The sequence below is a fragment of the Tachysurus vachellii genome, chromosome 18 (genome assembly GCF_030014155.1).
Source record: "Tachysurus vachellii isolate PV-2020 chromosome 18, HZAU_Pvac_v1, whole genome shotgun sequence".
In the NCBI taxonomy this organism is placed as follows: Eukaryota; Metazoa; Chordata; class Actinopteri; order Siluriformes; family Bagridae; genus Tachysurus; species Tachysurus vachellii.
In genome coordinates, this window is record NC_083477.1 from 1,829,291 (window position 1) to 1,844,087 (window position 14,797).

Here is a 14,797-nt window from a genome sequence, read left to right on the forward strand (position 1 = left end):
TCTAACTTTCTTTTTTTCCACAACGCTACTCTCCGACATCTCTCTCAGACACATCACATCCTTCGATCTTTCCCGCTTCTTCTTTTTCCCCACATCTTCTTGTTCCCGCCCCCAATAGCTTCATTAACTAATATACCCACTTGGGATTGGCCAAACCTATGCAGTCAATCATTCCATTATAAACCTTCTACTACATAGAAGTTTCTAGAACACGAGGACACGTTAACAAACGTACATTCGTGTATATCAAGTTCCAAACATGAACATTAAAATGAAAACATTGAGTGTGTTACATACAGAAGCAACAACTTCAACCTGCCAGAAGAGCAGAGATATTGGTATAAACGAACCTGTGTCATTGTCTGAGGCCCTGCACAATGATGGAGCCCCTGACCATATAGTCTAAATATAGTAGATATAAAAAGTCTAAACACTTCTGTTACAGTTAAAGGTGTTCGTGATAAAGCAAGATATTCAAAACAAGATAACTCGTCACATCTTTTCCTCTTTTTATGTGACACAATTCAAGTGAGAAACAAATAGAAAAGTTTTACGAAAAAAAAGAATAAGAGTAAATTTATAATAACTTGTTTGCATAAATGTACACACCCCTTAACTAATACATCGATGCAGCACTTTTTTGCATGTAATACAGCGTCTGGATAAGAACTCAGTACCTTGTTATTTGGCACTTTGGTGTAATTTCTGATGAAAATGATTTGTTCGTTGGCAGACCCTTGCCTGAATTTTGATTTTGCCCTTGGATTATGTCCCTGTTTTGTTTGCTACCTGCACTTGCGCCTGTACCTGCACCATTTTATAGAAAACAAATGGGGTTTTGGATAATCATTTCGTTTTCCACATTACTCTGTGCAGTTTGCATAAATTTCTGCATCCTCATAGTCTTTGTCCAGGTCATTACTTTGTTTCTCATCATCAACATGAATATAGTCATCATCTGCATCACTTCTTTGTTCAGCAGCTTCGACATCAAGGTAGATGTTATCCGAGTCCTCTGAATCATCCTTCTGGTAGAAAATGGTTTCTATGTTTTCATAAACATCTTCGTCATCTTTCTCATTCTCTGCTTGGTGACATTCATATGTGTTTTTAGCACCTACAAATTGATTGAGACAAAATACACACAGGATTATAGATCAATTTTTCTAGATCAAAATTCAAGAATAATACAAGTAATAAATAAAAGCATTTATGTTGTGATGTTATACAAAAATAATCAACAATATTGATTATATACGTAAATGTTTTAGATAAATGTTCACCATGTCACCAGTAGACATTTTAAAAAAAAAAATCTTAGGAGGACTTATGAAGACTTCTCCCATTTAGAAGTCTCTATTTAGGTTAGTGTTAATTTTGTCACCTATTTTTAATTTAGTCTTAGTCTTTTGCCAAATGTCCTTGTTAGTCTTAGTCATATTTAGTCATTCACATATCTTTTTCGTTAGTCAAGTTTTAGTCGACTAAAAGTCCCGTGATTTTAGTCTCGTTTTAGTCAAAAGAAAACTCAAGGTATCTTAGTCAAATTTTAGTCGACTAAAAGTCTTTTAGTTTTAGTCAAAAAATTGTAGCTTGACCACATCTGGAATCTATTGTAAGAATAAATACAACGAGGCCTCATTAAATGCAATAATATCAGGAACACAAGTGTTATAGTGGAAATAAATAATGAAAATGAAAGTTAGCGTGTGGACAAATTCTTTCTACGCACACACTATTTTATTTCTTGATAACAGACCGCTGCGAACTATAACACACCGTTGCCATGAAAAACAGAGCGTGGCCATGGACACAGGATTCTAACCATAGAGACAGAGCGCACTATTTTCTTTAGAGGAAGCAATATAATCGTTTTTAAATCAATAAACTCCCGTTTAAATCATCATTTTTTGTCAAATTATTGATTTATTTGGTACTGTAGGTAGCAATATAATAAGCGGGATCCGCTTCGCGGACCTGTAACTTGAGCAACAGCGCGAAGCCGCGAACTCGTGCTGAATATTTTAAAGGTGTAACAGCTGATGAAAAAGCAGAGACAATTGTAGACGAAAATGAAGAGAGATTTTATCTTAGTTTTTATTTTATACAAAACATTTTCGTCTCGTATTTTTACGAGTAATGCATGTTAATTTAGTCTTAGTCAGCGTTTTTGGACAGTGGTGCAGTCTTGTCATCGTCTTGTCTTAGTCATGAAAAAAAAGGTTGTTGACGAACATATTTCGTCTCGTCTGACGAAATTAACACTAATTTATTGATATATTACAGTCAGCTGGATGTTTTTTTGGAATGGATGTTTTTTAAATATACTGAAAGATTTGTGAGTTTTGATAACTCACGCTGTGAATCACTCTTCTTGTCCCTCTGAAATTTCGATCTTTTCTGTGTCTTCACAAAGCAAATGATGACTAGAACTAAGATGAGAAGCAGTCCTGCTGTTACTCCCATACCAATGTATGGCGTCAGTGATGCTGAAAGAGAGTCAAGTTTTTCAAATTCTAAACTGCAAAACACAAAAGAATAGAAACAGTTTATTTTAATTTACCTTTAACAGCAACAAAAAGGGGTTCAGTGGTAGTGGAGGTAAAGGTACGTGAAGACACTTTAACTTCATAAGTACAGCTGTAGTTTCCCTGATGATCAAAATCTGCTTCAAGAAAAAGGAAGACAGCCGAGTGGTTAACAGCTGACTGAGTTCTGGTGATGTTGGATCCACTGAAGCCCAAATAGAAAGACCCATCGGGATACTGAGTTTCAGTGGAGCAGATGATGGAGAAGCCATAGCCCCTGATCATTTCTGGTCTTTCAGGCCCGTAGTGGTACCATTCATCAGCAGCACTGAAGGAGATATTGGGCTGCTGCAAGTTCACTAAAAAACAACAAGCAAGAATTATCAGAAATTAATATTTTAATATAAAAGAGCTACTGAAAATCAAGAAATTTACAAAAATAGATTGCAGTTTGAGCTGTAAATACTGTATGGTACTGGCAGTAAATGTCTAGAGAAGGTCACTCACCCACAGTGATGTTAATGAAGTTGCTCCAGGATGATGTGGAGTCACTTTCCCTGTATGAGTAGTCACAGGTGTACTGACCCTGATGTGAGGCATCTACAGTCAGAGTAAATGTTGTTGTAGTCTCTGCAGTTTGTTTCTTTATCAATGTCCCAGTTTTATACAAACTGAAGTCTACAGAGATGCATGATGGACTGGGTGTGGAACATGTGAACTGCAGGACTTCTCCAGGTGAGACCACAGAGTTTGGGGAGATCCGAGTCAGTGTTGGACTCTGCATGTCTTAAAGAAATATGTTTCATAATATTGTAAATGTATTGATTTTAAACAGGGTACATAAATACATACATACAAATTACATACAAACAATAACTTACTTGAGCAAACAACACCAGCATCTTCATCATGTCCACAGTTCTCTACTCCAAATCCACTGTGTGAACACTGATCTATGTAGCTCTCAGTTCCATTACACTGAACATTACTCAGCCAGGTTGGTTCACTTCCCTGACCAAAGTGGGACTTTCGAGGAGCGCTGGTGACGTTACTACATCCAAGCTGCCTACACACCACCTCTGCATCCTTTAAGTCCCAGTTATCATCACACACTGTTCCCCACTGGGCTCTGTGCTGGATCTCCACTCGACCACAACATTTACTCGGACCATTCACCAGCCTGATCTCTCGGACTGAGTTAATATAATAAAAGACAGAAGGGTTTTATTAATTACTTATTTTTGATTGTACCAACTAGCTTGATATATAAAAAGAAATCATATTAGAAACAAATGTAGCTGCATTTAAAATATCCTAACTAAATTCAATACTCAGCGAAAACAATCAAATATGTTTTAGGTTTCTACAGTAAATGTATTGTGGTGCTTTCATTGTAAATGTAATGTGGCACTTTCCTGCAAGTTTTACACATTTTTCCACAAAATGACTGCATTAAAAGCAAAATATTTTCTGTGTCTTCACAAAGCAAATGATGACTAGAACTAAGATGTGTGGTGGAAATTTCTAATCTTAAGATGTTCATAAGGCTTTGTCCTTCTATGCTTGTACCCTGTGTGCGTCATGACCAGAGACTGACATTGTCATCAGCAAGTTTTGTTAAGAATATGACAAGGGCAGTAGCGACTGGGGACGAGTTGTCCATAAACAATGTCCAATAGGTCCTCTAGAAGACCTTGGCCTGGTCAGATTAGCTTGGTCAGGAGATGCATGAGGTAATTTTGAACCAATGATTGATGATGTTTTTCTTTTACATATCTTCTGTTTTCTTGAGTTCTGTCTATAAAACCTTGATGTAATCAATGATCTTGGCCCTTCATCCCTCATGCTAAATGTGGAGTGTTGGGTCCTGCTGCGCAGCTGAGCACAATAAATTGTGTAACCTTTTTACTCTTGCTCTTGTCTACCAGTGTTATACTTTATTCTTTAAATCTCTCTAACCTCTGAACTTCCACAACAATTTGGCGTTGTCGAGCAGGATTCGACTTCGGGGTCGACTTCGGGGGTTTGAGAGTCGACTTCGGGGATTCCCGGGGAGGCTTGCAGCGCTCGAGCCTTGAAGGCCATTAACTTCACCTCGAATCGCAAAATTGGCCATGAGCATGAGAGGACTCGGGAGTTCACCGTGAGCCGCCTCAACGCCGGAATCAAAAGTAATTGGACACGTGGAAGGTGAGAGGATTTATTTTATTTTAATTGTAAGGTTGTTTAATTGTAAGGGTTTTTTCCAGAGAACCCTAGTTAAATTTATTAGTGTTGAATCGTAAAATTATATTGTTGGTTGTCTCTGTGTAGAAAGAGCTGTAAAGACAGGATTTAGACCTGGATCTGTCCACAGGTCAGGGACCTGAATAGACACCTAGTGCATGACCTAGAAATAAAAAGTAAAGCACGGCACTAATCTGGGATTAGGTGCTAAAGGGGTCTTCTTTGCGAGGTTTTCAGAAAACCCGCCGCTAAGAGCTGACGAGCTCGGCGTAGACTCTCCGGAGAGCAAAGCAGGTTAGGGCAAAAAGAGAAAAGGCCAAAACAAAAGATAAAGCACACACATAGCAAAGAGAACAGGCTTTATGACGCAGAGACTGTCAACAATAAACTAAGATAGTCATGGGCAACAGTAAATCTAAGAGCAAACTCAGTACAAACATAGTGTGTATCACTGGACCTAATGTGAATTTTATGAAAACTACAGTAATTATGGTCCTAATTCTGTGTCACAACTAATGTGGTGGGTGACGGAATGTGGCTTCCCAAACGGCGCCAGTTTTAGCCTGAAACAGTTAGACTTGCTGAGAGGTAACCTGATCCAAATTGAAAGAGATAATGCCAGAAAAAAGAAGAGAAAGAGGGTAGACGTAAATTGGACAGCTTTTCAGATGTGGAGATCAGAGGCAGAGAAAAGGTTGAGAAAATCACAATCTGCCCCAAGGAGATTATCTACACAGTATTTACAAAATACACAAAATACACAAAGTACATTAAGGAGCTCACAAAGTCTCCAGTGTCTTAAGTCATTTTCAGATGATCCTAACCTGGATGGACCACCTCCTCGACCCCGTCTGGGAGCGGCTGTGTCAACACAGGTGTTCATGGATTCAGAAACACACCCCCAACTGGAGCCACACCCCCAACCGGAGCCAGAGCCATGACCATGAGCACCTCCCTGACCCAAGAGAAGTCGGGGGAAAAAAGTTTGATGTGGAGTTGGAACGTTTTTGCAAGGAATTTCGTCTCCTTAACAGGGAAGAAAACTGCTGGGAAGAAAACTAGCAGCTGACATAACGCAAATCAAGTATGTATGGCCAGATGAGAATCTGTGCATGAGGCATCCAGATCATGCGAACTCAAGGAATGCGGCGTACTCTAATTTCATAATGGAATTATGTGAAGCATGTAGGGAGTCTTTCCCAGCGAAGATGGATATGACAAAGATTGCGCTTTGCAAACAAGAGGACGCTAAAAACGTTGCGCAATATCTCCATCACCTCACTGACATACACAACGCGCACAGCGGCCTCACTCCCCCACCTGATATGAGTGAGGGGGCAGTGACAGCGTACGAGGCGCACTTGAGAAACAGCTTCATGAATGGACTGATTCCAGAAATAGCTGACAAGGTGAAAAACCTATGCATAACATGGGACACTGGAAAACTGAGCCTCATCGAACGACATGCTCTACATGTGGAGAAACTGCTTGCACAACACAAGCAGGAGCTGGAAAAGAAGAAAGAAGCACAAACACACAGAGTCCAGCTGACAATGATGCAAGCCGTGGCGGGGTCTCAAACACATCAAGGAAGAGGGAGATATCGAGGAAGAGGCAGAGGCAGAGGCCGAAGAGAGAGAACGGGAGACAGAGGATTTATTTGCGGAGGACAAGATCACTGGGCAAGGGAAAGTCCTAAGAAACGCGACAAAGAAACTGCATGACAATCAGCATCTCAGGTCGGGGTCGAGGAGGTCAGTCCTGCAGGGATGGGTGAGTCAAAATCTTTAATTTGCAATGAAGAAACGCATCAGCTAACTTCTGATTCTGACTTAAATGCTAAAGTTTTGAATGCAATTGATTTTCTTGAGAAGAAACATACTCCACAAGGCACATATGCAAAGTACAGTTTAGATGCCCATAAGCACATGCCAATACACACATTAAATGTAGAAGGGACAGACATTGTGTTTTTAGTAGATTCTGGTGCAGGAAACTCTGTGATCAAAGCACATGAGCTGAGTGAGAGGCCAAAAATGAGTGGTAGATCCCTGAATTCAGTTGGAGCATCTGGGATTATCGTGAAAGAAAAATTTACAGCACCCTTAAGGTGTGTTGGGGTTAACCAACAGCCATTCACATTTTCTTTCCTGCTATGTGAATGCTGCCCTATTAATCTGATGGGCAGGGATTTGATTTGCAATTTGGGAATGAACCTAATTAGCACCACAAATGGATTGAAAGTGTGTACAAGTCAAACAGGTGAATTTCAGGGCGTTAAGTGGGACCCCAGACCTCTGTTGTATGTGTATGAGTGGGAACTTAGCACCTCTGCTGTGAATTCAGTGAATCAAGCACTCACAGATAAGATATTACTAACCCTACTCGCACACAATACATGGACACACATGATGTACACTGCACAGCACACACACACATAGGGTCAGATGTAGTTTATGAACAAGAGTGGTTTGAAAAACAAAAAGAAGCTGAGGAGTTGTTGTTGAAGAATTTGTATTGGGACAATCACAGATGTACTGCAGAAGTGAGTCTGTCTAAAATACATATAAAGCCGAGGAAGGCCCATCCGTTCACTATAGAGAATTCCCACCCACATGTGTCTCTAGCTAAAGGGTAAACAGAGAAGTGGGAAGATTTAGGAAAATGGACATTAAAGTGTGTTGAAGCTGGTGATTGGAAGCCCACTTCAGATCCCACAGTGTTGTACAGTGAGAAAACTAAAGCCTATTGCATGTCCTTGAATTGGGTAGCTTATGTTGACAGAACAGTTGAGATAATGCCACAGGCAGACACAGATGTTCTGAAAACAATGTGGCAGATGACACACATTTCTGGGGAAGACCCCCGATTACAAGCAGTTCCCAGAGAACTTTGGGAAACAGAGAAATATGATGTAGGTCTAATCAAAAATTGTGCACCGGTGCACATAACACCTAAATCAGATTACAGACCTTGCAAAACACAGTACCCCTTAAAGCCAGAGGCCATAAAGGGTATCACACCGGTATTTAATTCACTGCGTAAGGCTGGTGTGATTGTGCCATGTGAAACCTCTCCAGTAAGAACACCTCTTTCCTTTGAAAAAAATAAGGCCTCTGGGAGAACCAGAGGAGTGGCGCTTTGTCCAAGATTTGCAAGTAGTGAATGAGGCAGTAATTTCAAGAGCTCCAAATGTGCCAAACCCTTACACAATCTTGTCTCAAATTCCACCAGACAGCAAGTGGTTTTCTGTAGTAGACATAGCTAATGCTTTTTTCAGTGTACCAGTTCATCCAGACAGCCAGTTTTGGTTTGCATTTTCCTTCAATGGAAAACCGTATACTTTTACCAGATTGTGTCAGGAGTATTGTGAATCTCCTACTATCTACAACGAAGCCCTTAAGAACAGTCTAGAATCTCTGACTCTGACCCCAGGGTCAGCAATTCTTCAATATATGGACGACTGCATGATTGCAGCGCCATCCAAAGACCAATGTGAAAAAGACACTGTTGCGTTGCTTTGTCATCTAGCAAAGGAAGGTCACAAGGCAAGCTTATCAAAGCTGCAGTTAGTACAACAAAAAGTAAAATTCTTGGGACATCTGATATCAGAACAAGGCAAAACTGTTGAGCAGAACAGAGTTGCAGTAATCCAAAATTTCCCAAAGCCTAACACAAAGAAACAATTGATGTCATTTTTAGGCATGTGTTCTTATTGCAGGACCTTCATACCCAACTATGCAGTACTCGAGGCACCCTTGAGCGTAACCGTTCATGGGAAAGGCCTACAGGTCCACAGTGCACTGATTTGGACACCAGAGGCAGAAAAAGCCTTTGCAGATTTAAAAATGGCTCTACAAACCACCCCAACATTAGGGATTCCAGACACAGATAAGCCATTTGTGCAAACAGTGGATGAGAAAAATGGATGTATGACATCAGTGCTACTACAAAATCATGGGTGGAAATTAAGACCAGTAGCCTATTTCTCAGCTAAATTGGATCCAGTAGCAGCAGGCCTGCCAATGTGTTTAAGAGCAATAGCAGCAGCTGAAAAAGCAGTCAATGCTTCTAGGGATATTGTGGGGTACAGTGATCTAACTAATTTAGTACCACATGCAGTGTCACTTCTTCTCCTGGAACAGAAAACAGCACATATGTCTGCAGCATGGTGGCTGAGATATCACACTATTTTGCTTGACATGCCAAATGTGAAAGTAAAACGCTGTACTGTATTAAAGCCTGCAACTCTTCTCCCCACAGAAGCAGATGGAGAACCACACAATTGTGTTGCAGTTGTAAATGACATTTGCAGTCCTAGGTCTGATTTGCAGGAGATGCCGTTGCAGAATCCAGATCTTGAGCTTTTTGTGGATGGATCAGCCTTCAGAGATCAGAAAACAGGCCGCAACTGCGTGGTGTAGGCAGTAGTTACACAACACGAAACACTTAAAGCAGAATCATTACCAGAGTATCTCTCTGCACAGGCAGCCAAGTTGGTTGCTTTAACAGCAACACCTTTTGAACACCTACAGATGGATTTCATTGAACTGACACCCAGCAAAGCTGTTACTCCCATACCAATGTATGGCGTCAGTGATGCTGAAAGAGAGTCAAATTTTTCAAATTCTAAACCGCAAAACACAAAAAATAGACATAGTTTATTTTAACATACCTTTAACAGCAACAAAAAGGGGTTCAGTGGTAGTGGAGGTAAAGGTACGTGAAGACACTTTAACTTCATAAGTACAGCTGTAGTTTCGCTGATGATCAAAATCTGCTTCAGGAAAAAGGAAGACAGCCGAGTGGTTAACAGCTGACTGAGTTCTGGAGATGTTGGATCCACTAAACCCCAAGTGGAAAGAACCTCCTGTATATTGAGGTTCAGTGGAGCAGATGATGGAGAAGCCATAGCCCCTGATCATTTCTGTTCTTTCAGGCCCGTAGTGGTACCATCCATCAGCAGCACTGAAGGAGATATTGGGCTGCTGCAAGTTCACTAAAAAACAACAAGCAAGAATTATCAGAAATTAATATTTTAATATAAAAGAGCTACTGAAAATCAAGAAATTTACAAAAATAGATTGCAGTTTGAACTGCAAATACTGTATGTTACTGGCAGTAAATGTCTAGAGAAGGTCACTCACCCACAGTGATGGTAATGGAGTTGCTCCAGGATGATGTGGAGTCACTTTCCCTGTATGAGTAGTCACAGGTGTACTGACCCTGATGTGAGGCATCTACAGTCAGAGAAAATGTTGTTGTAGTCTCTGCAGTTTGTTTCTTTATCAATGTCCCAGTTTTATACAAACTGAAGTCTACAGAGATGCATGATGGACTGGGTGTGGTACATGTGAACTGCAGGACTTCTCCAGGTGAGACCACAGAGTTTGGGGAGATCCGAGTCAGTGTTGGACTCTGCATGTCTTAAAGAAATATGTTTCATAATATTGTGAATGTATTAATTTTAAAAAGGGAACAATATATATATATAAATACACACATACATACAAATAAACAACAATAACTTACTTGAACAAACGACACCAGCATCTTCATCATGTCCACAGTTCTCTACTCCAAATCTACTGTGTGAACACTGTAGCTATCTATGTAGCTCTCAGTTCCATTACACTGAACATTACCCAGCCAGGTTGGTTCACTTCCCTGACCAAAGTGGGACTTTCGAGGAGCGCTGGTGACGTTACCACATCCAAGCTGTCTACACACCACCTCTGCATCCTTTAAGTCCCAGTTATCATCACACACTGTTCCCCACTGGGCTCTGTGCTGGATCTCCACTCGACCACAACATTTGCTCGGACCATTCACCAGCCTGATCTCTCGGACTGAGTTAATATATGAAAAGACAGAAAGGTTTTATTACTTACTTATTTTTGATTGTACCAACTAGCTTGATATATAAAAAGAAATCATATAAGAAACAAATGTAACTGTATTTAAAATATCCTAACTAAATTCAATGCTCAGCTAAACAATCAAATATGTTTTAGGTTTCTACGGTAAATGTATTGTGGTGCTTTCATTGTAAAAATAATGTGGTGCTTTCCTGCAAGTTTTACACATTTTCCCACAAAATGACTGCATTAAAAGCAAAATAATTTCTGTCTTCTCAAATGATGACTAGAACTAAGACGAGAAGCAGTAAGTGGCAGGACTCAGCCCGGACTTTGGCCACGTGTTTTTGTTTATGTTTGGTGTCACGTGTCTGCCCCGCCCTTGTTTCGAACCAGGAAGTGGGACATCGCTCCACTTCCTGGTCTTCCAGTGGAGGACGCCTCCCCACTTCTGGTCCACATGGGGTGTTGCAGGCCCGTATGTTTTGCCCTAGGGGATTTTGTTTATTTATTTATTTTTTTGCCCCATGGTAAAGGATTTTTCCCGCCGTCCCCCCCTTTTTCTGGTTTTCTGGACTCGTGTAGGTGGGTTGTGCTCGGCCCATCAGCTCGGCTGTGGATGTCGCTCGGCCCTTCAGCTCAGCTGTGGACATCGCTCGGCCCTCTCTGGCTGTGCCGCCGTGTGCCTTGCTCCCCCCACCTGCCTTGCCGTGTGCCTTGCTTTCCCCACCTGCCTCACCTTGTGCCTTGCTCTCCCCACCTGCCTCGCCGTGTGCCTCGCTCCCCCCTCCTGGACCCTGTCGGGACTGTCAAGACGGATTTGCGCGTCGGGAGCCGAGCCTCAAGGGTGGGGACTGTCAGGACTCAGCCCAGACTTTGGCCATGTGTTTTTGTTTATGTTTGGTGTCACGTGTCTGCCCCGCCCTTGTCTCTTCCTCCCCATCTCTGCACACCTGTTCCTTATGTGTCTGATGGTTATTAGTATTTAGTAGAGCTGCGTTGCCTTGAGCAGCACGGAATCCTCTGTTTTGTCCTGTTGTTGGTGTCCTGTCTCAAGCCTGTGTCTATGTTTTGTGTGTTTTTTGGTTAATAAATCCTGTTTATTTAACGCTATCCTGCATTTGAGTCTGTTTTTACCCCTGCGTCCCTGACAGTCCTGCTGTTACTCCCATACCAATGTATGGCGTCAGTGATGCTGAAAGAGAGTCAAATTTTTCAAATTCTAAACCGCAAAACACAAAAAATAGACATAGTTTATTTTAATATACCTTTAACAGCAACAAAAAGGGGTTCAGTGGTAGTGGAGGTAAAGGTACGTGAAGACACTTTAACTTCATAAGTACAGCTGTAGTTTCCCTGATGATCAAATTCTGCTTCAGGAAAAAGGAAGACAGCCGAGTGGTTAACAGCTGACTGAGTTCTGGAGATGTTGGATCCACTAAACCCCAAGTGGAAAGAACCTCCTGTATATTGAGGTTCAGTGGAGCAGATGATGGAGAAGCCATAGCCCCTGATCATTTCTGTTTTTTCAGGCCCGTAGTGGTACCATCCATCAGCAGCACTGAAGGAGATATTGGGCTGCTGCAAGTTCACTAAAAAAACAACAAGCAAGAATTATCAGAAATTAATATTTTAATGTAAAAGAGCTACTGAAAATCAAGAAATTTACAAAAATAGATTGCAGTTTTAACTGCAAATACTGTATGGTACTGGCAGTAAATGTCTAGAGAATGTCACTCACCCACAGTGATGTTAATGGAGTTGCTCCTGGATGATGTGGAGTCACTTTCCCTGTATGAGTAGTCACAGGTGTACTGACCCTGATGTGAGGCATCTACAGTCAGAGTAAATGTTGGTGTAGTCTCTGCAGTTTGTTTCTTTATCAATGTCCCAGTTTTATACAAACTGAAGTCTACAGAGATGCATGATGGACTGGGTGTGGTACATGTGAACTGCAGGACCACAGAGTTTGGGGAGATCTGAGTCAGTGTTGGACTCTGCATGTCTTAAAGAAATATGTTTCATAATATTGTGAATGTATTAATTTTAAAAAGGGAACAATATATATATATATATATATATATATATATATATATATATATATATATATATATATATATATACACACACACATACATACAAATAAACAACAATAACTTACTTGAACAAACGACACCAGCATCTTCATCATGTCCACAGTTCTCTACTCCAAATCTACTGTGTGAACACTGATCTATGTAGCTCTCAGTTCCATTACACTGAACATTACCCAGCCAGGTTGGTTCACTTCCCTGACCAAAGTGGGACTTTCGAGGAGCGCTGGTGACGTTACCACATCCAAGCTGTCTACACACCACCTCTGCATCCTTTAAGTCCCAGTTATCATCACACACTGTTCCCCACTGGGCTTTGTGCTGGATCTCCACTCGACCACAACATTTACTCGGACCATTCACCAGCCTGATCTCTCGGACTGAGTTAATATATAAAAGAGAGAAGGGTTGTATTAATTACTTATTTTTTTTTAAAACAAAGTCTTTTTATTGTTTTAGTTTCACTTTCACATTTAAATTAACACAACAATAAAGAACACCCCTCCCCCCACCCCATAATGGATCAATAAGATGTAAACAGTAGTCAGGTCTCTAGGTAGCATCATACAATTCTTAACACAGGTTTGTGTAAACAGTTATACAAAATTGTCAATTGACACATTTTCAAAATAAGACAAAAATGGCATCCATATGTTATCAAACTATCCTACAATCAAATATCTTATCCACAAGGGACTGAGCTGGACACTGAGGAAAACAATCAGAATTAGCCATAACAAAGTTTCTCAATTGCAAATATCTAAAAAACTGTGATTTTTTTAATATTAAATTTCTCTACCAATTGTTCAAATGAGGGGGCACGGTGGCTTAGTTGTTAGCACGTTCGCCTCACACCTCCAGGGTTGGGGGTTCGATTCCCGCCTCCGCCTTGTGTGTGTGGAGTTTGCATGTTCTCCCCGTGCCTCGGGGGTTTCCTCCGGGTACTCCGGTTTCCTCCCCCGGTCCAAAGACATACATGGTAGGTTGATTGGCATCTCTGGAAAATTGTCCGTAGTGTGTGATTGTGTGAGTGAATGAGTGTGTGTGCCCTGCGATGGGTTGGCACTCCGTCCAGGGTGTATCCTGACTTGATGCCCGATGACGCCTGAGGCTCCCCGTGACCCGAGGTAGTTCGGATAAGCGGTAGAAGATGAATGAATGAATGAATGAATGAATTGTTCAAATGAGGCAAACTTATTATCAATGTACAGATTATACAGTGAATGTAGTCCATTCAAAGCCCAACTATTAAAAGCTTCATCAGTTACCAAAGGGATAAACATGTGATTATTCGACACAGGGGCAGCAAGCAATAACCCGGTGAAACCAAAAGACCGTCTACATTGATTCCAAATCTTAACTGTGTGGACAACAACTGGGTTAGAAGAGTATGTTGAAATTGATTGTTTAAAGGGTAACCGAGAGCAGAGCAATGCTGTAGGAGAGCTGGATGTAATTGAGGCCCTCTCCAAGGTCACTCAGCTTGGTAGAGTAGTGTCCCTTCTCAACCAGTGCAACCACGCTCTAATATTAGCTGCCCAGTAATAGTACATGAAATTAGGAAGTGCCATGCCCCTCAAACTACGGGGCAGTTGTAATATCTTTTTGTTGATCCTCGGATGCTTTTTACTCCAAATGAAGGACGATAGCTGGCTATTCAGGTTGGAAAAGAATGATTTAGAAAGAAAAATTGGCAGGGTTTGGAACAAGTAAAGAAACTTAGGTAAAATAATCATTTTGACTAAATTAATCCTTCCCCCCAGGGACAGAGGCAAGGATTCCCAACGAGCAATATCTTGTTTAAGATTTGCCAACAAAGGATGATAATTAGCCCTATAAAGATTCTTAAAATTGCGTGTAATCCAGATATTTAAATTTTTCCGAAGTAACTTTAAATCGGACTGTGCCAGTAAGTTTGCCTTCAAGAGAGGTCACAGGCATCATCTCGCTTTTCTGAACATTAACCTTATAGCCAGAAATTCTCCCGAATTTACCAAGTAAGATCAATAACTCAGGGATACTAGACAGAGGGTCCGAAATAAACAAAAGCGTGTCATCAGCATAAAGAGAGACCTTATGCACAAAGCCCATA

General features: G+C 41.0%; 2 protein-coding genes across 2 annotated transcripts in view; both read right to left on the bottom strand.

Moving 5' to 3' along the window:
• Window positions 1-10,178, bottom strand: part of LOC132861503 (deleted in malignant brain tumors 1 protein-like) — an 81,267-nt gene extending 71,089 nt beyond the window's left edge. Inside the window, exons 1-5 of the mRNA XM_060893062.1 lie at window positions 9,902-10,178; window positions 9,430-9,753; window positions 3,410-3,721; window positions 3,036-3,314; window positions 2,564-2,887 (exon numbers count right to left, since the gene is read on the bottom strand). Coding sequence (XP_060749045.1) covers window positions 2,564-2,887; window positions 3,036-3,314; window positions 3,410-3,721; window positions 9,430-9,753; window positions 9,902-10,178 — 1,516 coding nt within the window. The remainder of the gene's footprint in view (window positions 1-2,563; window positions 2,888-3,035; window positions 3,315-3,409; window positions 3,722-9,429; window positions 9,754-9,901) is intronic.
• A 150-nt stretch (window positions 10,179-10,328) lies between these two features.
• The window catches only part of LOC132861505 (deleted in malignant brain tumors 1 protein-like), a 25,043-nt gene continuing 20,574 nt past the window's right edge, over window positions 10,329-14,797 (bottom strand). Inside the window, exons 5-8 of the mRNA XM_060893064.1 lie at window positions 12,774-13,085; window positions 12,354-12,617; window positions 11,881-12,204; window positions 10,329-10,603 (exon numbers count right to left, since the gene is read on the bottom strand). Coding sequence (XP_060749047.1) covers window positions 10,329-10,603; window positions 11,881-12,204; window positions 12,354-12,617; window positions 12,774-13,085 — 1,175 coding nt within the window. The remainder of the gene's footprint in view (window positions 10,604-11,880; window positions 12,205-12,353; window positions 12,618-12,773; window positions 13,086-14,797) is intronic.